At 37.5% G+C, this 23,908-nt stretch overlaps 1 protein-coding gene across 2 annotated transcripts; it reads right to left on the bottom strand.

The window, feature by feature from the left end:
- Positions 1-529: 529 nt before the first annotated feature.
- On the bottom strand, positions 530-23,626 carry LOC130720969 (nuclear pore complex protein NUP214). Of its 2 annotated transcripts, XM_057571685.1 has the most exons (19): positions 23,430-23,626; positions 23,137-23,337; positions 22,837-23,045; positions 21,494-21,662; positions 20,632-20,778; positions 18,234-18,358; positions 13,076-13,188; positions 11,012-11,151; positions 10,202-10,367; positions 9,920-10,052; positions 9,738-9,813; positions 9,055-9,662; positions 8,644-8,796; positions 7,225-7,282; positions 4,896-5,029; positions 4,696-4,820; positions 4,065-4,407; positions 3,092-3,287; positions 530-2,874 (listed from the first exon to the last, which is right to left on the bottom strand). In XM_057571685.1, the coding sequence occupies exons 2-19, from the start codon at positions 23,321-23,323 to the stop codon at positions 845-847; spliced, it is 5,112 nt and encodes a 1,703-aa protein (XP_057427668.1). In that variant the 5' UTR covers positions 23,324-23,337; positions 23,430-23,626; the 3' UTR covers positions 530-844. The 2 variants fall into 2 exon arrangements, with proteins under 2 accessions (XP_057427668.1, XP_057427667.1); XM_057571684.1 differs by having other exon boundaries at positions 9,055-9,813.
- Between the last annotated feature and the right edge of the window lie 282 nt (positions 23,627-23,908).

Here is a 23,908-nt window from a genome sequence, read left to right as displayed (position 1 = left end):
GTACCAAAATTGGATTTTTTAAAGTATAGGAACTTCGTTTACACAGACACATTAAGTGAGGAACCAAAAGTGCAATTAAACCTAAAATATTTCAATATTTCAAACGAATTATGTTTTATTGAGACCGGACCAAAATATAAAAACTTAAGATGTTTTCCCCATCTTCTGGCCAATAATACGAAATTTAATTTAATTTAATTAGTTCTATTGTGGTGCACTTTATTGTTTCTTTTATATTAGCACTCAATATACGAATAATAATATTAATAAAAATTTAGCTATAATAACTTCTAGAAATTTAAATCATTCTAGCAATGTGATAAAGACGCGCATATGAATTTTTTTTTGTTAGATCGGATAACAGCGCGCATATGATTTGATTGTATACAAATAAAATTGAAAAAATGAAACTTCAATGCTATGGGAGAAAAAGAAAACATAAGAGATTATGTATGTTTAAATAATATTTTTATATTATCCCTTCAAATTTTCCACATTTTAACCGCATCTACATACTATCAATCACAAATTCAGTATTAATTTCAGATTTTTGTCAATTCCTTAAGACTAAAATATGTTAGCAAGTATCCTTTTCGGTGATCATTTCAAAGCAGAGCACAGCTCAACATGACTACAAATTACATGCATTTCTCAAGAAAGTTGGTCTATGGAATTGCTCATGATAAAAGAAAATTCTACACTTTCAAATTGCACCATTTTCTTTTCTATAAATATTGTAGTCGGACTACAGATGTAATCTTCACGGAGCACCACAAATTCTAGAGCCTCAACTTCAGCTTTCAAATCATTTTCACTTACGAACTTTTCAATGTAGGATGCAATACTATTTTCTCATCTGTGTGAACAGCTCAGGTGGTTTACTACCTCCAAAACCACCACTTCCTGGGTTGCTAAATGCCCCAAACCCACCACCTGAGCCAGCTCCTCCAAATCCACCAGCTGAAGGAACAGCACCAAAACCACCACCAAATCCACCACTAGTGGGAGCAGCAGCTGCACCAAACCCACCACCAGTGGAAGCAGCACCACCAAATCCACCACTAGTGGGAGCAGCAGCTGCACCAAACCCACCACCAACAGGAGCTGCAAATCCAGAAAAGCCTCCACCTGTTGCTGCAACACCAGTAAAACCTCCACCACCTGTTGATGATATGCCTGCAAAACCTCCACCTGTCGATGCTATACCAGCAAAACCTCCAGCCACAGCAGCATTTGAAAAGCCACCAGGAGAACTACTGCCAGCAAATCCACCACCAAAACCACTGGGAGCCGCAGGACCACTTCCAGGGAGACCACTACCAAGCTGTCTTGATTGTCCAAAAGTACCAAGAACTGATCCAAGAACCTGCTGCCCCGATCCAATTTGTGCCGGCTGCCCAAACGCGCTTGGAGCTTGGGTGGGAACAGCTGCCCCAGTATTGAAGCTACCCGAGAATGCGCCAGAGTTTGTTGGCTGGGCTGATGCAGACGACTGAGGGCTCGGGAAGGAAAAAGATGCTGGTCGAAACAGCTCTCCACTAGGAACTGAGAATGTAATTGCAGAGCTTGATGCATTATTAAATGAAACCCCAAATGGATTTGATTTAGAAAATGATTGGTTAGGGCTCGAGCCAATGCCGAACCCGCCAAGGCTTCCCAAACTAAGTTCAGTTGTGTTACTTGTCTCAGAAGCTTCTTCCTCCATCTCATCCTCTTGTGATATTCCCACATCAAAGCCCTCATTTTTCACACTTGAAACGCTAGCAGAAGCAATGAAAGAAGTTGAAAGCTGGACAGGTGCACCAGAAGGCTGTTCTGACTGAGAAACAGAGACAACTTTGAGCTCGGAACTTGTTATATTGTTAGAAGGTTGTTCAGTAGTAGGATTGAATGTTCTTGAAGATCCCAGCTTCAATTCAGATTCACTATTTAGAGGCTCATTTAGATGAGAAACCGCTTCTGAAGCAGCATCGTCAGTCTTTAAATTAGACACACCAGCTGGTTGGGTATCTGATTTGGCTGATGTTAATGTTGAATTCGAGAAAGGTGGGTTAGATAATGAGGGCAATGTTGGTTTCGGGTCCTGATTAGACAAGTAATGAAAATCTGATGCTGAAGATGTTGAAATAATGTGATTAGAATCTTTACTGGTGTTTGAACTAGTCATAGAACTGCTCAACGTTACAGACACTGCTGCTGGAGGCCCAGCTGCAGATGAGACAGATGATGACACCGGAGAGGCTGATGGTGTTTTAGTAGTTGGAGATGACAGAGATTCACGAGAACTACCAAATGAGGGTACAGCAGGACTATTTTCTTTGAGCCTATTTTTATCAGCATCGAAATCATTACCCTTTCCAAACAAAGTTGAAGCTGCAGAAACAGTGAATGACTGCGACTCTAAGGATGGGACATCTTTTCTCCGAGACTCGGGATTAAATGCACCTGAAAGTTTGTCTCCCATTGTGGAACTTGAAGCCATAGTCATTTTACTGTTCGTATTGGGCATAAATTCACTGGATTTAAACATGGATAAAGGTGTTGCTGTGGTTGAATTGGCAGATGTTGAGGATTTTTGAGGCAATTTTGTATTCAGAATAGACTTGCTCTCAGTTTTTGATGTTAAATCAAATTTTTGAAAAACATTTGATTTTTCTGCAGCCAAATCTTTAGTTTCTGTACCATGACCATGCATCATTGCAGTTGACAACTGGAATGCAGGCTGTGAGGGAACTGCCGAAATATTGCTTCTCTGCAAAACACGAGACTTGGAATCTGAAACTTGAGTGGGTGCTTGGAGGTTGTCAGCCTTAGGTTGTACCTTTGAGTGCTCTGACACCTCTTCAAATTGAAGATGGGAATCCAGAATGCTTGCTGCAAGTAAGTTCATGAAGAAAGAGAAGTGCCAGACATTATAAACCATTAGCTACTGATAGAAAATATAATCATTCATGTCTCATTTACCCAACAGCTTAAGCTTTTGGGATAGTTGGTTCATGACAGCTACGAATCAGGTTAACAATGAATTGCAGCTTGCCATAAGAACCGCAAGTAATGAATCACATCACATATACAATAAATTGCAGCTTACCTTTCATTTTTGAAGCAGGGAAAACAGATGAAGGAATTCTGGCATCTCCTTGACGCGGAGCAGATTCCTCCAGCATGGAAATTTTAACCTTTTCTTTATTCATTGAAATGAATGATTCATTAGATTTTGGTTTCTGGAGATCTTGAAGCAGCATCCTTTTGATGATGGTTTTCGGAGGTTCAAAACAGGTCAGGCTCTGCATCAAAGTTGTGAAAATACGTGATAACCATTAATCAATGCAAGAAACAGATGAGAGGTCCATTCAAAAAATAAACTTGGATAATTTCTATGGTCCACTTCAACCACTAATATCAATGAAATTTTTGGGCAGAAAATGCACAAGTGAGAGATAACAATCGAAGATGATACACTGATTCCACCTTCCCCCAGGCCACCAATTCACTCCAAAAAAAAACTGTCATGCCTCCATTTTCACCACACCATCTTCATTTATGTTTCATTTTCGCTATCCAAGCATCACACCATTTTCCTCACCATCATCTTGCTGATGAGAGCCCACACGAGCATTCTGTGAAACACTCCCACCATTGTCTCCCTCCATATTCCTAATAGGATTCCAAAATTCTCCTCTCATAAATATGTATAATTTTGCTTTACTCAACTCTCATTTTTTTTTAATATATAAATATGTCTAATTTTTATCTCTACCTCTAAGCTTTATGAGATAGTTGGTTCATAACATAGAATCAGAGCCTCTATGATCAAGTCGTTTGGAGTTCAAACCTTGTTGCCCCCAATTATTCTGACAGAAAGTTGGATTTCATCACAAGACAGGTGGGCTTGTGCATTGTCCACACTTCAAGACCAATAATAGGCTCTTACGTTAAAGTTTTGCGATAGACCATAGATAGTTCATGACAAACACGATCTTTACTCAAACAAATCTGTCTTCTTAATTCTAAGGCATATTTGTATAATAAGCATAACTGGAGCAACTTTTAAGCAACAATACCTGGTCAAGTGAGTCTCTCCTCCTCCTCGACGTTTCTGGTTCACAACTCTTCATAGCACTTGCTTGAACTCTCATAGATTGATTTTTATTAATAGTCAAATCAGGAAACAAGAGCTTCTTACTAGGAGGAGTCTTCATAAAACCTTTAATGTCTGGAGAGCCAAAAGAAGCATCATAAGGAATTCCTATCGTTTCAAAGAGTTCCTTAACATTCTTTTGATCCTCCGATGCAGACCTCAAACTCAATGCTGCTATTTGTTTTGAAAGACATTCAGAGAGATTCTCAGCAGCTACAAGTTGCGAACCAATTGCACTATGTAAACTATGCAACGACTGGATAGATCTGTAGAGGGGTAAAAGTAAACAATGGTGAAATATTATCAAGACAATCCATTTCTTCATCTGATCCTATATATCTTTTATCTATCGACAAATTAACTCTTGGCGAAGTAAGAACGAGACTCTACCAACAAACAAGAAATGAAATATATTAATTTAATGAACAATTTTCAACCCCTCTACATTCACAAGAGGAAAACTGCTAGACTTGATGATAATCGTATGAAGTGGGTTGAGTACGTGTATTGTACAGTATTAGTATAAAAGCTGCCAAGTTACTATACGTCTATACCTTGATGGTCCATGTCTATTTTGAAAAGCTCCAAGACTTTTGCGATGACCACCATATTGACTGAATTTGTTCAGCTCAAGAGCATTGAAATGCCTCTCTAATTCAATTAACTGATAGGTTAAATCCTGGAATGAAGATTGAGATAACTTGTTAAACCCTAGTCCACAGAAATCCTTTGTTGGCAAGTTAATACACAATACCTGATTTAGACTCAGTATATGTTGTCGTTTTAGCTCCAGTTCTGAATTCAACTTTTGCCTATTCCATAAGTCCCAATATCGGCTATCAGAAGCTTGCTTATATATGCTTTCAATGTATATTTTTCTAGCCACAACTGTTATCCAACCAGAGAATGATTTGGTCAAACAGAGAAAATATGATTCATAAATTTGATTAAAAAAGAATTTTTTTAATGTAATTAAAACTAGGATGTCGTGGACTCATATTACAAAGAAACTAATCTGAGTATTAGTTCTAACTAACAAGTTACAATAGGTATTTTCCTGTGTGCCCACCAGGTGCACACGGGGCTAATACTCCAATACTTGCTAAAAGCATCTACAAATGAGATATAGTAATTGTAGCCTCCAAAAGATTCAGCAGGAGTTGGACCCCATAAGAAGTGGTTGTGTATTTTGTGAAAAAATAACAAGAAAGTAGTCTGTGACTTTCCCATACAGCAAGATGTGCTAAAAACAAGAACACTTTTATTGGAAATGGGAATAGTACACATCTTAAAAATATGCAGTACAATATGAGAATTAGGGTGGCTAAAACGTAAATGCCACAAATGAAAAGAACTAGGTTGTAAAGTAGTTAATGTGACCGCTCATTGTAGGCATACTGCAGCGGATTTTGTAAAGAGTGCAGGATTGTATTGATGATAGCATGAAAGTGCATCATGACCAAACCTAAAACAGACTTGGCATGGAACAGAGGAACTTCCTCCCTGGTAAGAACCTCGGCCACGATTACTGCCAAATTGTGGATGAAAATTATGAGGCAATACTGATCAAGACTTAGAAGAAATTTGAGAGAGATGTGCAGTCTGATGTTGAGCAACATTGGATGAAAGAGGCTAAGTGAGTAAATCTGGTATGTTGCGAGAACCTTTCTTCATGTTTCTGAGCTCAGTGCGAAGGTGACAAGCTTTAGCATTCATATGAGTATAGAAGTAGTAATGAATCTTCTCTCAGATCTCCTGGGAATGAACAGAACCAAGAACGCGAGCAAGAATGTCGCAAGAGATAATTGAATCCATGAGAGCAGGAGCTGATCTTGCTGTTCCGATTCAGTGATTATGACATTTAACCACATCAGATTCACGATCATCTTCTATAAGGTACTGAGGAGGAATAATTAGACTTACAAGAAACCTTTGAAGTCTATGGCCTTTGATTACTGGCTCTATTTGTTGCTTCGACATGATAAAGTTTTTAACATCAAGATCTTTTGATATGGCTATTAGAATTTAAGTTAGTGTTGAGCAGAGAACAAGATAGGTTGAGGAGATCACATCCACATTGGATTAATAGCATTAGTGATATGGACAAAAGTTTGGTAAAGAATTCAGATTGATCGAACTATCAGCTTTCAGTCTTTACACCCTAGTCTACATTGTTAACTTCTACAGACCCTAAATAAGCCAAGAAGAAACGCTTACAAAACTAAAACTTCAAGAGAAGTTGTTCATTAATATAGTTTAGATTTTGTATAGTAAGGTCTATCGTAAGGTGTATTTATTTGTGCTCTAGCCATGTATCCAAGTAATGAAACAATAAAAGGTTTTTCAGACTTCTTTTTCCATCTTTTCATGGTATCCAGAGCCCTAAGGCTATGGTGCCGTTTTTCATGGATGGCATTTTTCCGGCAACTACCCTCTTTCCGACATCAGTGTTCCATTTCTGTCACCACCTCCATTGCATCCACTTTGTCCGATCATCTTCTAACTTTTCAGGTAAATCTTGATGTCTCTAGTAAAAGTAAGTTCTCTTCAGGTTTTATCTTATCCTCTCCGAGTGACTTATAATCTTCAGTATGTATCAACTACACCAAATAGTTCTGCTTTAGTGTCTGATCATATTTGGCGTGGCCCTCAAGAGGTATAGGGCGGTGACCAAGAAAGCAACTGGGAAACCTGTATTGAATTCATTTGTACCATGTTGGGTTCTGATAATCTATATGTTCTAGCTTGAGGGAGAGTGGTAATGTATGTAGTTTAGTTTGTGCTGAGCATTAAGGTAGCTGGGCCTTTAAGGCCCATTGTAAGAAGAATATATAAATGTGCTCTTGTCAAGCATCCAAGTAATGAATCAATAAAAGGTCTTTCAGACTTTTTCTTCTTTCTGTTCAGAAGTCATTTACTATATTTTTAAAACATTTTCACTTTTAGCAAAATATAGGACACATTAAAATTATGGGATTGATGCAACCACAGATTTTAGGGTTTTAAGGTTAATGTAATATATATGTGTGTGTGTGTGTGTGTGTGTGTGTGTGTGTGTGTGTGTGTGAATGAATGAAGAGTACCTTGTATTGTCTTATTAAGAAGATAATGAACCTGCTCAAGATGTTCGTCCACTTGGCACTGCAAATTGAAGCGACCAAAATTTGAATATTATACAATTACTTTTTATGAAAAAAACTACAAGAGGAAAACAAAACAGGTAAAGGTATGACCAAAGAAACTAAATGACGGTATTTCAACACACAGATAAAAGGTGGAACCAGGAACACCAATGGTTCTAAACTATATTCAAATAATAAAATATGAAAATTCCAGTATACACTAGATAATGAATCGTAAGCATGAGAGGGATGAAGAACAATGGTAAAAAGAAAACAAAATGGAATCAAGTCTGGGAACATTTGAGGAGTCTACTTTTATATCTGGCATATGTACTTCAAGATATTGTGCATTTGTGCCAATGTAAAACAAAATTCATCTTGATGTCTAGCTTTATCTTTGTTAATAGCTTAATATTACAAACCAACATCTTTTCCAGATAAAATGGGGAACTTTTCAAAGCATCCACTCACTAAAAGAAAGTTCAAAATACGCACACATTCTAGGTCACCAAAATGCTGTGCAAGAGCGAGGTGCATGTGCAAATTATCCAGTGTGAAATTACAGATTTCATAAGGTGAGTGAGTGCCTAAAATAAATTTCATCATTAAAATTCTAAGTTAAATTTTTTTAATATAAAAAGGAAATCATTAAGAAAAAATAGAATAACAAACACTGGAATATAAGATTTACTCCACCAGAAAATTACTCAAAAGAAAATTAAAAAGAACCAGTAAACAAAACTAAAAAATAAGAATTGACAATGGCAGCCCTCCTTTGTAGTGGCAAGTTAATAAAATTTCATAAAGAGGAACTAGCCCATATAACACACTAATAAAATACTTTCTAATCACGATAATGAAAATTAGAATACAGGTTTAGTAACTTTTATTTTATAAGATCCTATTTCTTAAAAAAACAGCACCAAAAATAATAGGTTGTGAAAACCCCTAAAACCTTATCCATACCCTCTAAACCTTCTGCCAAAAACGACCAGATCTTTTTGGTCCACCCAAAAACAACCCTTGTTAAATAGCTCTAATATATGTTTCTATTTCTAACTCGCAAATTATTTTTATCAAACTTAGAAACACAGCACGGCCTAAAATGTACATATTATCAATTATTGTGCTTGCCCAACCAATGCCCGAACCTAAATAACCTTGAAGTAAAACCTATTATAATAAGAGACAACCAGAAATATAAAAAAAAAATTCTAGATATACGACCAGGATCTTAGCAACAACTAGGAAAATAAACTAAGAGCAAATGGAAAATGAAAAAAAAAAAAAATCACATAACAAAAAAACAGACTGATCCAAACTCCAAGGTTTTAATAAGTGGGTGAAATGAAAGGGTCAAAACATAGAAAGAAACATCACCGTCCATATTTTGCATTGTTTAGATATAGTGTCCATGCTTTGCTCCACTTCCCCAACTGAACTGTGCAGGGACCTCGTGCAAGCATCTCTGAAGCCACCAGTCTCCTCTATTGACTTCAAAAGCAAATCTAACTCTTTGGTCATCTCATTAATCTATGGGAGACAATGCACAAAAGACAACACAATAAGAACATGGAAAAGCTCTAGGAAGACACCTCGTCCTCTTTCTCTGTAGTTTCATATTCATCTAATGCATAGTCTTTTTAATAATTATAAAATAGGAAAGAGAAATAACAGCACAAAAAACAAGATAAAAAGAGAAAGTAATATATCCTATCAGTATTGCCCCCTTATGGACGCAAGATCTACCATCTATATGTGAAAAGTATGAAACATTTCCAGAATTAATACATTGCCAAACTGCTTTGAGAAATCGGAACTTGATGCTGGAAGCTTGAATGAAGTTACACGCTGCTCATTAGGAGGAAACTTCTGAACAGATGACTTTCCACTTGTAGTAACAGATGACTTTACAGTTGTAGTATTTCCATTTGATGTCACAGGTGAGTTGCCACCAACTACTGGCTGAATATTCCCTGATCCTACAGAAGTTGTTTGTCCACCACTCTGAACTAGCCTACTGGTAGAATTGATGGCAGGAGATACACCACTCACATCCCGTACATTAAAGGGCTCTCTACCCGTGCTGTCAAGAACATTTGTAGCACCCATAGGATATTTTTTACTTTGATAACCAACACCACCAGCATTACTAGAAGCTGAAAATGAAGACACTGAAGCGTTTTTTGGAAATGAAAATGTTTCACCGGGCAATGGATGAGAAACTCTATGTGAGCCCTGTGAACTATTTTTATTCCAGAGCCCCGTAGTCATTTCAGTAGTTTCTTGTAAATTATAACTTGGCAAACCATGAGCAGCAGAATTACGGCTTGCTATAAAAGAACCAGTGCTCGTACCAAGTGCTGCAGTCTTTTGACCTACGTTTTTCTGTTGTTCGCCTGGAGGACATGGATTTTGATTATCAGAATTCAGAGACTGCACATTTTTCACTGATTCCACTTCCAGGTACTTACTATAATCTTCGGTTTGTGTAATTTGATTAGGATTTGCATGAGGCTTGGACTTCAGATTCTCAATCACCTCAACAGCCTGCACATAATATTTTAGAATTGTCATTAACTGAAGACACTAACAATCAATATTCAGTGCAATAATTCTTTTCCTTCTCATCCTAAAATTGAAGACCCAAAAACACCTTATCCAATTCCTGTGTCTTTTTTTGTAATCCATGAGAAGTGGAGCTTTCATCCACAGGTGGCCTTACAAAAGCATCTTCCTCATCATGCACAGTAGAATCAAACTCAGGAGAAACTTTACTTCCTGCAAGACTGCATACAAACTCAACCTTTAAGTTTGAAAATTTTGAAGCACAAGCAAAATATTAAATCTCAGACTACATGTATAGCCAAACTCATTCTTACCCAAAAGCAATCAATCAAATGATTCTCATGAAATGTAAGGACTTCAATAAACTTACCTGGCAACATGGAACATAACAAGTTTTCCCTCTAATGTGAGACATAAAAGAACACAATATGGTGAGAGCTCATTTCTTTCCTCCCCACCAAGTTGAATCTCAACTTTATCATATATCGAAACATTATCAATGCATAGCCCCAAAAGCAAATTATCATCGCCATTATCTGGAAAAAAGAAGGTACATAGGCAAAATTACTTAAAATTAGTATATATAAACTTAACCAAGAGATGAATTATGAAAGATTTTTAACAAGTATGTTGATGATGGCCAAAAAAGTTTTAATAACAAGCTAGTAAAGTAGGAATAATCATAAATTCAGAAGAATAGAGGGGTAGGCAGAAGAGTTGTAACTTAAAACACTAAATAGCATTCAATTTTAAAGAATCCAAAACCAAGACCACTGACAAATGCGTTTATATCTCTGGATCCATCAGTGCAAAGTTTTCCTTTGAAAGTCCAAACATCTGCACTGTTCCCTATATACCATAAAAACTCAGGAAAACTCAAAGGAGGTCTCCTTGGCTAAGCACCGGATTTGGGAAAGATAACAATGCTCAATTGCCTTTTTTTCAGTTTAAAGAATCTGATCTTTAAATGGATTCCAAAACAGATAAGCAGAAGATTTTGGCAGCTTTTACCAAATTGATGTTTTTTTTCCATTTGTTTCTTGTCTTCCTCTAGATGAATTCTTATTTTATCAAAAAAAAAGAACTCATGGAAAAAAATTGACCTATTTAATATAAGCAATTCCTCAAGAATAAAGGATTCTTACAAAACAAACAAGTATTATTATCGATGTTCAAGTACCTTGAAGCCCGATTCTGGGAATATATTTATCTTCTGTAATATAACCAACTGCAGCTTCACTCTTATCACCATCTATTGACCAACCGAGCAACACAATGTGGTCATCTGTATTTTTCACGTTGGCATTGATTGCAAGCTGGCTGTAGTTATTAAGCAAAAAAAAAAAAGCAAAATTAACGATCAGTTTGTTCCATCAGGAAAGAAATTTAACAAAGTTCTTGGAAATCAAGATTATATTGATAACAGGTCAAAATGTTTCAAACATGCAGAAAAAAAAATTACTACGCATGGACATCCTCAGAGTCTTTAACAATAATAAGGTTCCTGCTAGAAATAATATAAATAGGGTTAATAGTATGCAATTCCACTAGTTGTAAATTATGAATTTATGTCTCTTACTATATATATTATCCTCCGTTGTGTAACTCAAACACACGGATTCATTCCCTATCTCTCGTTTCTCACTCTCAACATGGTATCCAAAGCCCAACGAGAGGCAAACCTAATTTGTGATCCCGGCTATTGGAGTATAGTACTCGATGAGTACATGTTTGTTATTATACATCAGGTTGTATGTAATCCTGGACTCTAATAAGTTAGTTATTTGACAGTTGTTAAATAGCTGGATTTAGTTAAGTTCCTGTTATGCAGTTGATAACAGAAACTTGTACTTTCACCAGTATATATAGACATCTCTGCAGTAATTTCATCCAGAGTATCAACGATATCAAATTCTCTGAACCATAATACGGTATCAAGAGCCTTCTCCTGGCGTAGACTCTTCCTTTTCTTCATCTGTTCTTCTGTTTTTCATTGGAAAGTTCTGCACCTCACTGGGAATTCTCTATTGCTATTCTTTTCCTCAGAGATTCATGGATTCTGACGAAGCACAACCTACCCAGCCTTCTCCGACCAGAGCGACTTAAATCAGGGTGAATCCAATAGATTCAGCTTCACCAATTGCTCCAATCACTTTCTCTCAGGTAATTTTGAAGAGTCCAGGTGCTATAGAACGTCCAGGAGGTGGCACAATGGCTGGTTCAGAGGTGGAGGCCATGTCTGGAAGAAAAAGAGGATGAATGAAGTGAACAAAACATGGAAGAGATAAAACCGAACAGAGCAGAGGAGGTAAAAGAAAACAGAACAGAGAAGTGGAAATAAGAAAATAGAACAGCGAAGAGGAAATAAAACATGACAGAGGAGAGGAGAACAGAAGAGAACCTACCTTACAAGAAACTCACGGGAGTCTCGCGGTGATCGTCGGCCGGTCCTAGTGCTTCAGAGAGCAGCGGCAATGAGAGGGAATGGGTCGAGTGAGGGGAACAGGATAAAGAAAGTTGTCACACCATTGATTGAGTTGTTTTTATTGACTTTTCAAGTTAGGTAATCACCATTATGGTGTGATAACTTACTTTACCCTCTAAAGTAAATCCACTTACTTTAGAGGAGCCAAGTCCCGAGTGAGGCTTCTAGGGGTTTTCTCTCGTACGGAAAACTCAGAAATACCCCTAAAATGTAACCCCCAACGTTTACGTATTGAGGGTAATTTACGAAAACAGGAGTTTAAAAAAAAGTAAACAGGGGAATCACAATTGCGTCGGGATAGGCCGCAACGGCTACCTGGTCTGGGATGGGAAATTTTATCCCAGTGTATGGCAGGGATGGGAAACCGGGATCCCGCCGTGATTGACAACATAATTCTCAACAGTACCAATTTACAAGACCAATTTTTTTTTACCTCCTAAAGAAACATGAAGAAAGAAAAAAGCAGCAAAATAATAAGCCATAGAGTTGAACATGAGTGGTTGGTTATGGCTAGGTTCATAAACCGACTTTAATTTGGTTGTAGACTTTATCCTAAAGTAGGTTATTATCATATTACGGAAGATCTATAATATCAAGGTCTAAGGATAACATATACTAATTTTTTTATAAATGCTTAAAAATAAAATTGGAGAGAGAATTTTGCATCAAAAAGAACTTTAAAACATGAAGATAATATGAAAAGAAAATTGGAGCAAAGAAGGAGACAAAAGAACATCATGACATAAAATGCATATTTACCATTGTTCTAAATATGTCAATAGAAGGTAGGGTCCAGTTCCAATGGGCACAATGTCATCAGTTAGACATGGGTAAATCTCATAGAAGGATCGGACAACTAATTCAGAACAACCCTGCAATGCAAAATACAAATTTAGAGTTTAATGCTACAAGAAAACAAACAATTGCAACGATTTACATTCTAACTCTTGTATTCTCCAGACACAATTAGTTACAAGATGTGAAGAATGTGTATACATGAACATTGTGACAGCAAGAAGACACTATCAAAGTAGAAAATATTACTCGAATAAGAGATCTGATAAGTCGTTCTACTGTAGTACAGAGTATAGGCATTATTTTTCTTCTAAAAAGGAAAGAAAAATAAAAAATATTCATGATAACTATTTGTGAATGGATTGAGTAATTTAATACCGAAGTAAAAATTGTAAATACAGATATCATAATTCAAGTAGGCGACAACATTGATTGAATGTATGGTCTTGGTGAAGTAATGGCCGGTGAATCACTGAAATTTGAAAAGGGTACCACCAGAAATGCTTTGAATTCGAAATTAAAAAATGTTGGTGTTGTATTAATGGTGGTGATAGTTTAATGGTACAAGAGGGAAGTTCGGTAAAAACAAGAAGAATCGGTAAGATACCAGTGAGGCTTACTTGGGCTGTGTTGTAAATCCTCTAGCTAAATCTATTGATGATCGCAGAGATATTTCAGCATTGGAATCTCAGTCAATCAAATCAATGCCAACATTAGGCTTCCTTTTTGGAGGCCTAATAATTGTAAATCAGGAAGTTTCATGTGGGAAGGGTTTATTTTTTTTCAGAGTTGTCTTTTTGCCATACTCTTCATTTATTTTAATTCTTCCTCCTTCAAGTGGATAAAGTACCCATAGTAGTCAATAGCGCGCTATAGCGGCGTAGCGGAGCGGCTCCCTGCCGCTATTGAGATAAAATAGTGGCGCAGTTGATAATAGCAGCCGTAGCGGCGTGAATAGCGGCAGATCGCAGGAAATAGCGGCGCTATATGATCAAAGGAAAAAATGACTCAAGCCCCTTGGGTTTTAATCGTTGGGGAACCTTTTTAGGGGCATGTTAGGACTTCTCAGGGCCATTATAGGTCAAATTTGAAATTCGACTTCTTTACCTTGTTTTTGAGTGGTTTTTAGTTGTATGTTATTGTTCAAGACTTATGATTTTTATTTGGCTTAAATACCCTTTAGGTCCCTGAAATTGTAAAGGGAATCAAGTCTGGTCCTTAAAAAACTTTCGCATCAAATTGGGTCCCTAGAATTTGTTTTTTTAATCAAATTGGATCCGAAGTGTGTTTGAGTCTGATGTGTAATATTTTTTGTCCGGTCAGCTTTTCCACATGGCTTTTTTATTTTGGCTTAATTACAACTTTGGTCCCCGACGTTTACCAATGCCACGATTTTGGTTCCCCACCTAATTTAATTACATGGATGGTCCCCGACGTTGTAGGCTGCGTGCAACGTTAGTCCTACTGTTTATTTCTTAATGGAGGAGGCTTACGTGGACGTCCAGTTGGAGAGAGCAAGGAGGTATGAGGAGAGAGGGAAGCACGTGAGTATCACGTGAACCTTATTTGAACCCATTATACCTAAACCCCTGACCCCTAAACCTCTGACCTCCCTGGAACGAAGAAGGTAACGCGATTTAGATCCCTAGGGTTTCAGATTTGGGTATAATGGGTTCAGATAAGGGTCACGTGATACTTACGTGCTTCCCTCTCTCCTCATACCTCCTTTTTCTCTCCAACTAGACGTCCACGTAATCCTCCTCCATTAAGAAATAAACGGTAGGACTAACGTTGCACGCAGCCTACAACGTCGGGGACCATCCATGTAATTAAATTAGGTGGGGGACCAAAATCGTGGCATTGGTAAACGTCGGGGACCAAAGTTGCAATTAAGCCTTTTATTTTTCCATGTCATATAATTAATAGATTTTTTATTTATTCCAACTCATTTCCTAAACCTAATCCTAATCTTTACTTCACCACCGTTCTGCACGCACCGCTGCCATACTCCCCACCCCACAACGATTCACCACCACCAGCAAGCTGTCATTTCCTCTCTCGATCCCTAACCGCACCCCCCACACGAGAAAAAGTAACTGTGTTGGTGTTCCAAAATTGTTGGGTTTTCTGGATCTTGAAGGGCAGGAAAAAGAAGAGGTGGGATATGGGTTCAGTGGTTCACCAAGCTTCAAACCAGCCTCCACAACCAGCAAATCCCCAAAGCCATGGTCCTCTTCCCTTTTCCCAGAATCTTCTTCTCTCGCTCAATTGCTCTCCTTCTCGCACCCCTGTTTTCTGCTTCTTCATCTTCTCCTTGGCTCTAGATGGGGTTTGTGGGTTTCAGTTTCTGAGCGGGGGTGGGTTCCTGTAGTGGGTTGCGGGTGGGGGTGGGGTGGGTTGCGATGGGTTCTGGGTAGGGGTGGGTTGCAGGTGAGGGTGGAGATGGGGGTGGACAAAATCTGCTACTGGGTTTACTGTTCTTGGTATCGTGAACAAGTTGTTGACAGTGATGATTAATTTGGTAATATGGGACAAGCATTCAACATGGGTGGGTACAGTGGGGCTTTTGATTTGTATGCTAGGTGGGGATATGTATCATCAATCCACAAGCAAATCAAAAGCTGCAAAACAAGCAAATGCACAAGAAAAAGACGAGGAACAACAGAAGCTGATTGAGATGCAAAATTAGTGGGTTTTATGGGTTCTGGGGTGAAGAAAGGGGATTCTTTTATGAGATTTGGGGGTTTTGGAGAGGAATGAGTTGTGGAGGGAGGAAGATAGTGATTGAGATTGCAGTTTTTCTGGATTTATGGTGAGTTTGTGATTTGTGAGTTTGAACATAAGATGGTAGAAGATGATTAATTAGGATTATTTAGGGATTAATTGGGGCTGAGATGATTAATTAGGGTTTAATATTAATGTACAATTAATCATAACAAGTGGCATTACTTAAATTTACAAAAAAATTAAATAAGCCACGTGGAAAAGCTGACCGTGTCAAAATCTTGACACATCAGACTCACACACTTCAGATCCAATTTGATTAAAAAAATATTTCTAGGGACCCAATTTGATGCGAAATTTTTTCAGGGATCAGGTTTGATTCCCTTTACAATTTCCGGGACCTTAAGAGTATTTAAGCCTTTTTATTTCTATTATGAATGTTATGAATTTTAGGCAATATTTGACATTGTTTGCTATTTATATGTATATAGAATTGAACTATTAATATATAAAATTATATATTCAAAAACTGAATAGCGGTCATCCCGCTATGCGCTATCCCACTTTTGGGGCCGGCCGCTATCCGGGATTGACTACTATGAAAGTACCCTCTTATCTTTTAACTATGTAGCGGCGCTTGGCCGCTCCTAGTTGTTGTGTGGTGGTGCAGTTCAGTGTACCGGCTGTTGCAGCCACTAAAGCAGCGGAAAAAGCAGCCATAGCAGTGCTATTTGGCTGCTATTTGGCTGCTATTTGGTTGAACTGATAAAATCCCAAAAACAACCCACAAGTTCATGATAGTGCATTCTGGGAAAGTATTTCAGGGTTTTTGCTTCCGAAACATGCTTAAAATGGTGTAGTTTTAGGAGGATGAGGAGGAAGTGATATCGAACTTTCATGTTGGTTTGGGAATTAGCGACATAAACTTCTTGGTTACCATGGCTTTAATTGGTACTAGTTGTTTTGGTTTTGACACCTATGACTTTTTAATGTTAATTATGGCTGCCATGAATTTTGAGTATTTTTTATCATTTACATGTATAATATAGTTATAGTTATACTATAAACTATACAAAAAATTAGCATAGCAGTCATCCTGCTATGCGCTATAGCGCTTTTGGGGTCGGACGCTACGCGCCACTATCCGGGATTGACAACTACTATATTCTTCTCATTCATCACGATACCTTTTCTCACATTTAAGTTTAAACATAAAGAAAAACTACTTATGCTGAAATTCAATACCAGTCAAACTGTATTTATGTGAGAGGATGCAAGATGTATAAAATTCTTAATCTCTTGGACAAACCAAAGTTTAGATACCTAGTCAAAGAACCAATAAACTTAAAACTGAAGCTGTTAAGCAAGAGTCAACAATTGAAAAGGAGCCTACAACTGGTTTTACAATACAATCTAATACACTCCATCAACGGTTGTTATTCTGTAACATTATCTGTTAGGATATAGTTTGTTGAGATATTAAATATGTCTTGTTATGATAACTGATAAGATAAGGTTATATATGAGATATGTTTTTATGATAAAATGAGATTAGTTATGTTAGGTATTATTGTGTTATCATGTACTAGATGGGATAAATTTTGTAGATGATGTTTGAGATATACTAGGAAACCTACTGTTGAGATAGACAAGGACACTTGTCCATATATTGTACTTATAAGTCATGTGTCATACACGTCAATAAACTTATCAATCAGAAAGTCAGATTGCTTTCAGCTATATTCCTGAAACTAACTATCTTCACCTTTTATGCTCTTAGGTTAGCCTGTTCCCTGTCACATACTACAGTGCAATGGTCACTTAATATGTGTAATTTGTAATTAGCCTAAACTTTAATCTTTTGTTTGAAAATACGAGGTCTCATGCGAAAATGACTTTGGACATCTTTCAAGATTGCTTTAAAAAATGTCAATATCTTTTGCTCAACCATGTGTGCCCCATTTGAAATAACACTTGGAAACAAGAGGTATGAATCATTCACCTAAAACGAGTATAAATTACAATATCATGAACAGAACTACTGAACAGTACAAAATTGTTTTGTTATAAAATGAGTATGGGATACCCGTGATTAGTTGTACTTATTTCACAATTAATTTTTATCTATTCTCCACATATTCTATCAACAATGTGATTAGCTATATGCTACTCATAAATTTATCATCGGAAAGATTTCATAACAAACACTCTGCCCTTTCATGAATAACACTTAGTTCAAATATTTATTTCACTATAAAGCAAGCAATACGAAAAGAAGATATTATGTTTGAAGATGAGCATTAGCAATTATATCAGCCTTCTTAAGTCACATATTAATCGTGTAGATATGTATAGGCACACATGATTATCCAAGCACAAGCAGAGATTTTGCACTTACATCAGCAATTTCACCAAGTCTGCTTCTAATAACTTGGATAAGATAATTTTCCTCCTTGCCATCTTCAGTGAGTTGAAAGCATCCAATTATAATGGAATCAGGTCGAACACACTTGATAGAATCAACTGGTATAATTGTTCAAGTATTAGAAATCTAAGGTAGAAGAAAAAGTAGAGAGAGAATTCGATATCTGAAATGAATTGAAATACTTCACTTGACAATTGATTACAAGAATGAGTTCTTTTAATGTCTAAAAATTTCTAACAGAAGCTTAATGTTAGTAATGACTAACCTAACCATTACTAAAACAGAATTTCCAACTATAGTAGAACACTTAACTATGGCTGGGCCTAACAAGACATAAGAAGTCTGAAGAACATACTTCGAACATTCCCACAAGTAGAGAAAAGCAAAACAACAAAGAACAGTAACCAAATTACAGCAGAGAAATATTCTGCTAAATTTACATTGAAAGATACACTTCTATCTAATATCTATCATTCTCCCAGCTAGTAAAGTGTTTGCTACATCATTGCTTCTGCTGAACATTATGAGTACAGTAAGGTGATACAACAATCTGAGTATTGGTGAGATAGAAACTTGACTTCGTGCTCAAGAAATTCGTATAGGGAAGAATAAAAAGATTTCTACAGAAATCTCAGTGAATTTTACACAAAGTTAGTCATATAAGTGTATAAGGGTAGAATAGGATATGTAAATATCGCCAGCTGTAATGACAGCTGGACACAGCTGTAATGACAGCTGTTATTAGTTAGGATTCAGTTAGGATTTGATAACTGAATAGTTAGCTTGCAGAACAAGTTACCAGTACTCTATATAAGTTGTTAGGAGTCCCACATTGGCTAGAGATATGGCCAACTAAGTGTTTATAAAGGGTAGAGCAACCTCAACTCTTGAGCTAGCTTTTGGGTTGAGTTAGGCCTCCCTAATTCTAATATGGTATCAGAGCCTATCCTAGATCCATTTGTTGTGTGGAGACCTCCCGTATTTGAGCCACCCTTTGATGTTAATTCACGCTCCAGATGTCCAGCCCTGGGCGTGAGGGGGTGTGTTAGAAGTCCCACATTGGCTAGAGATGTGGCAACTAAGGGCTTATAAAGGGTAGAGCAACCCTCAACTCTCGAGCTAGCTTTTGGGTTGAGTTAGGCCTCCCTAATTCTAATATAAGTCATCTACTCACTATTGTAATACTCAGCATAATGAAAATAGAAATTCAGTTTCAGATTCTGTTACAGTTTCTCTCTCTTCTCTCTCTCTTTTTCCCTGTTCTCTGTTTCTATCATGGTATCAGAGTCTATCCTAGATCCATTTGTTGTGGAGACCTCCCATATTTGGGTCACCCGTTTCATTCCACGCTCCAGAAGACCAACTCTAGGCGTGAGGGGGTGTGTTAGAGTCCACATTGGCTAGAGATGTGGCCAATCAAGTGCTTATATATGGTTGTGCAAACCTCAACTCTTGAGCTAGCTTTTGGGTTGAGTTAGGCCTCCTAATAAGTCACTACAGCAGCTTAATTTTTCTCCAGCTGTGGCAAATTTCATAAAAAGACACAATATAACAGCTATGGTTTCGTGTGAAAATTCCAGAAAACCCCCTAAAAATACCCCATTTAGGTTCTAAGTTAAGGGCATTTCCGTAAGTTTGGAATTGTCTTCCCTGTCGCACTGCGATCATACGCGACAGTGAAGTGAGCCGTTGGGATACATACCACGACGCAATCACACACGATAAACAACCTAGCTAGAGATATGGCTAAAGAAACCCTTATAAAACTAAGGGTGGGGCAATCTTCACCCCTGAGATAGCTTTTGAGATAGAGTTAGGACTAAGTTGAATTCTAAGATGGTATAGAGCCTATCCTATAGTCTTTTATTGGGCCACCTGCAGATGTCCAATCTTGCAAACTTCACGCTTGAGATGTCCAGCCTTAGGCGTGTTGGGGTGGGTGAGTTGAGAGGTTCCACATTAACTAGAGATATGACCAAATAGGTCTTTATACAATGTGGAGCAATCCTCCTCCCTAGTTAGCTACTTAGCTTTTGGGGTAGTGTCAGTGTTGTAAATTGCGGATGGCGGGAAGCCGAAATCCCGCCATACATGACAAATAATGGCGGAATATGGCGGGATGTGGCGGAATATAAGGGAATATGGCCGCCATATGGCGGGATATCGGCCATGGCGGAAAGCCAAAAAACCGCCATGAGAAACTGCCGTGGCGCCGCCATGGCAGATATTTGATAACACTGGGTAGCGTTAAGCCTAACCGAAGTGCTATGCGAGAACACTTTTCGTTATTCCCCAATCCTATCAACATCTTATATATATATATATATATATATAATACACTAAAATATAAAGATGAAAAGAGAATGTGCACCTTTTATGCTAACATTATCTGCATAATCACTGATCCAGGATTCGAATGGTAGTGAAATTGAAACCCTTTCTTCAAATTTAGTCGATAAAATGCTTAGAGCATTCTTTCTTGCCACAACAACAAATCTCCCTTTCACGCCCCAATCAACTTCACACAGAATTTAATTGAAACAAGTGATTAGGAATGCCAAAATAAGAAAAATGCAGTGAACCAAACATATGATTCGAAGATTCTAATGCATGCCAAACAGTCTACCTACTCATATATGAAGTGGGAGTTTACGGGAGGGAGAAAGAGAGGAGCATCTTGGCAATGCATAGACAAAGCAATAGGCAGTTTTTCATTTATTCCCTCCCAATCATGACGATGAATGAAACAAAAATTTAATCAGTGATAAAAATGTGTGTAATGTCCTAAGGGTCCCTTTATTTTAAAGTTTATAAAATTAAGTAGTACACCTAGGTTTGTGAAAATTAAGTTCTGTATAACTAAGTTTAAGAAAATGAATTTGTCTGAAAACAGTATTGTAAAAGTGTAAATACCAAATATACACCTATTTTGTCAGTCCCCTACACTTAAAATGAATTCTGCATAAAGTAAGCTAAGGCACTTGTACACTACTTGAAAAAAGGGTACACAAAGCCAATTTATGTTAAAACAATTTAATTTTAACACTGAAACATCATTATTTTTAACTGAAAACTATAAATCAAGCAGGGCGTAAATTGGAATTTAAATTTTCACATCTCTCAACCAGTGCACTTCACCCCTTCAAATTAAAAAACATCACACATATTGCATATTGATAATGCGGCATGAACATATTCAAGTGGTGAGTAAAAAACAGAAGAATGAAGCATACCAGCATCAACATTCTCCATCACAAGTTTAAGGGGAAAACCAGGCTCTCCATGATATAGTGCCCCAGTATTTGAAAGAACAACATAAGAATTTTCTGATGTTGTTATCCAACGCATGTCCTTGACAAAGGTTGAATTATTGAGTGAACAGGAAAACGATTGCTTCACTTCCTGGGCAATGAGAATACAAAAGAATATTAATGACTTATGTCCTTTCCAAAGGTCAAACTTAAAGTGAACAGGGAAAAGATCAGCTGCACTTCTTAAACATTATACCATGATCCATAAAGGTTTAAATGTGTTTTTGATCTGTATTTATAATAATGTCACTTTTGGTCCATCACTACTTAAAAAGGGACCAACAATGAATTTATGATCCCTTGCCCTTAATATGGCTTTATCAAATGATGATGTGAAAACAGAACATCACATCACTGATGCCAGGCATCATGAATTGCTGATTTGTCATTACTGTTTGACAAATATACTAAAATTGTTAGATTAGAACCAAAACTGTATCATCTATTCTACCTAGCTACCTTGGTTTTCATGTCATAAAAGTACCAAAGCCCCTTGAACCAGCACAACAGAGCCTATTTCTTCCTCAGTTACCAGTATCTTGAATCCTTGAAGCTGTTGTTGCAAGCTCTTAACCCCTCAAACCCCAAAGCTTATATCCCCCTCAACGCCAACTCAAAAAAGTTAGGCACACAGGCAGTGCAGCAAGAAGTCCATGATTAACTACATAGAATCCTAACAATGAAAGCTTTGAGAAGCCCTAAGGAGGTGAGGGACCCTCTATTTTCGCACCTCTCACAACAACCCCACGACCATTTTGCATGAGGGAAAGAAATGGTGTGGAAGTGCGATCCAAGTAAACTAGTAACTCCACGTCCTTAGCTCACATACTCCAGCCAGAGGGTACCTCTACCTTGTCAATTAATTAACACAACAATCTTAAATCCAAGGACTAAAATTGGTCGTTTAAAAACAATGAAGAGGGCAGAATCTAAACCAAAATTAAAGAAAGACCAAACCAAAAAGCAGCACATTCATAGTCTAAAAACACACTTAAAAACCTATTTAATCTATGCAAATGCTATACGTTTAATCAGCACAAAAATATGACATAATAAGCGCTATTTATATAAAGATATCAAGCATACAAGATCAGGCCATTTTATAATTTTTCGTGCTGCCACGGATACAACACACAAAGTGATCGTGGAGAGAGAGATACTCAACTACATCAACAATTCCCACAATGATAACAATGGAAATCAAGAAGAATTGCCTATTACTACAAAACAAAGTCAAACAAAAGCCATAGCATATCACACCACACCTTATTCACAAAGTCACGGACGGAGTAGAATCGTATGTCACCGGAAACAGAAGCCGCTAGTGTTAAATTGTCAGTGGACAAAGCCAATATTCGAACCCTCCCAATAGAAACATCAACAAGACTGAGCTGCTGCACTGGAGAGCCACTTCCCTTGTCCTTAAACTCCTTCGCGGAATCAATAAGGTCCTTCGTCTTCGCAACGAAAAAACCTAAAACATCAAAACAAAAAATCGAATTAGTTAGACCAAGGTAGTTGAATTAATTTGATAAAAGCGTGCGTGTTCAACATGTTTGGTTTACCAGAAGAATGAGCCACAAAGGTGAGGCGAAAGCGTTCGGAGAGCGCGAGAGGATGCGAAGGAAGGGTTTCGGGGTCGAAGCTATAATCATTGGACTTCAACGGAACGGGATCTCCTATACTCTTGAAGAAGTAATCGGAGGTGGGGAATCCTTCTCCTTCAAGCTCTTCGATCTTAACGGTGCTCATCTTGTTCCTAAACTCTGCTCAAACAAGCAAGAAAATCGATGTTCAGTTAGTGATTCTTCATTCGTGTTCCAAACGGCGGTGCTATTTGTAAGATTTGAGAGATTACCAGTTACCACCACCGTGTGCGGCGGCGTGCAGAGCGGAAAGGTTGAGAGTGGCAGAATAATGTGGAGGAGATAGCGGAGTTGGTGCGTCTGCGTTGAGTGGACGCGGAGGGGTTCAATTTCTCGGCGCGCAGTAGGGCTCTAGTGCTGTGTTTAAAGGGGGAAAGAGGAGAGGGAAAGGAACAAGAAGGGAAAATGGAGATGATATGGCAACTAATGAATTTGTAATTTGGGAATGTCAATTTTCACCATGTAAAATTTGATTTAAATATTTAATCTTCTTTTAATTTTTATAAGCACATAAAAATTAATGCTTAGGTTTGACATGATTAAGTTTTTTGAGATGTTTTTTTAACTTAATTTTAATATATTATAAAATGTCTCTAACTTTTATATGAAGGTCTCGTTCGTCATTCCATCTATAAAAATATGCGGTACAGAGAAGTATACGTAGTCAGTTGCCAAGTGGTTCATTCTAATT

The sequence above is a fragment of the Lotus japonicus genome, chromosome 5 (genome assembly GCF_012489685.1).
Source record: "Lotus japonicus ecotype B-129 chromosome 5, LjGifu_v1.2".
Lineage (NCBI taxonomy): Eukaryota > Viridiplantae > Streptophyta > Magnoliopsida > Fabales > Fabaceae > Lotus > Lotus japonicus.
The sequence above is the reverse complement of the archived record's forward strand: the minus strand, read 5'-3'. Positions and strand labels throughout refer to the sequence as shown.

Coding starts and splice junctions, on each gene's coding strand:
- LOC130720969 (XM_057571684.1), bottom strand. CDS start 23,323: ATGAGCACCGTTAAGATCGAAGAGCTTGAAGGAGAAGGATTCCCCACC. Junction 13,189..18,233: donor GACTTGGTGAAATTGCTGAT/GTAAGTGCAAAA, acceptor TTTGCATTGCAG/GGTTGTTCTGAATTAGTTGT. Junction 10,368..11,011: donor TCCCAGAATCGGGCTTCAAG/GTACTTGAACAT, acceptor TCTTTTTTCCAG/ATAATGGCGATGATAATTTG.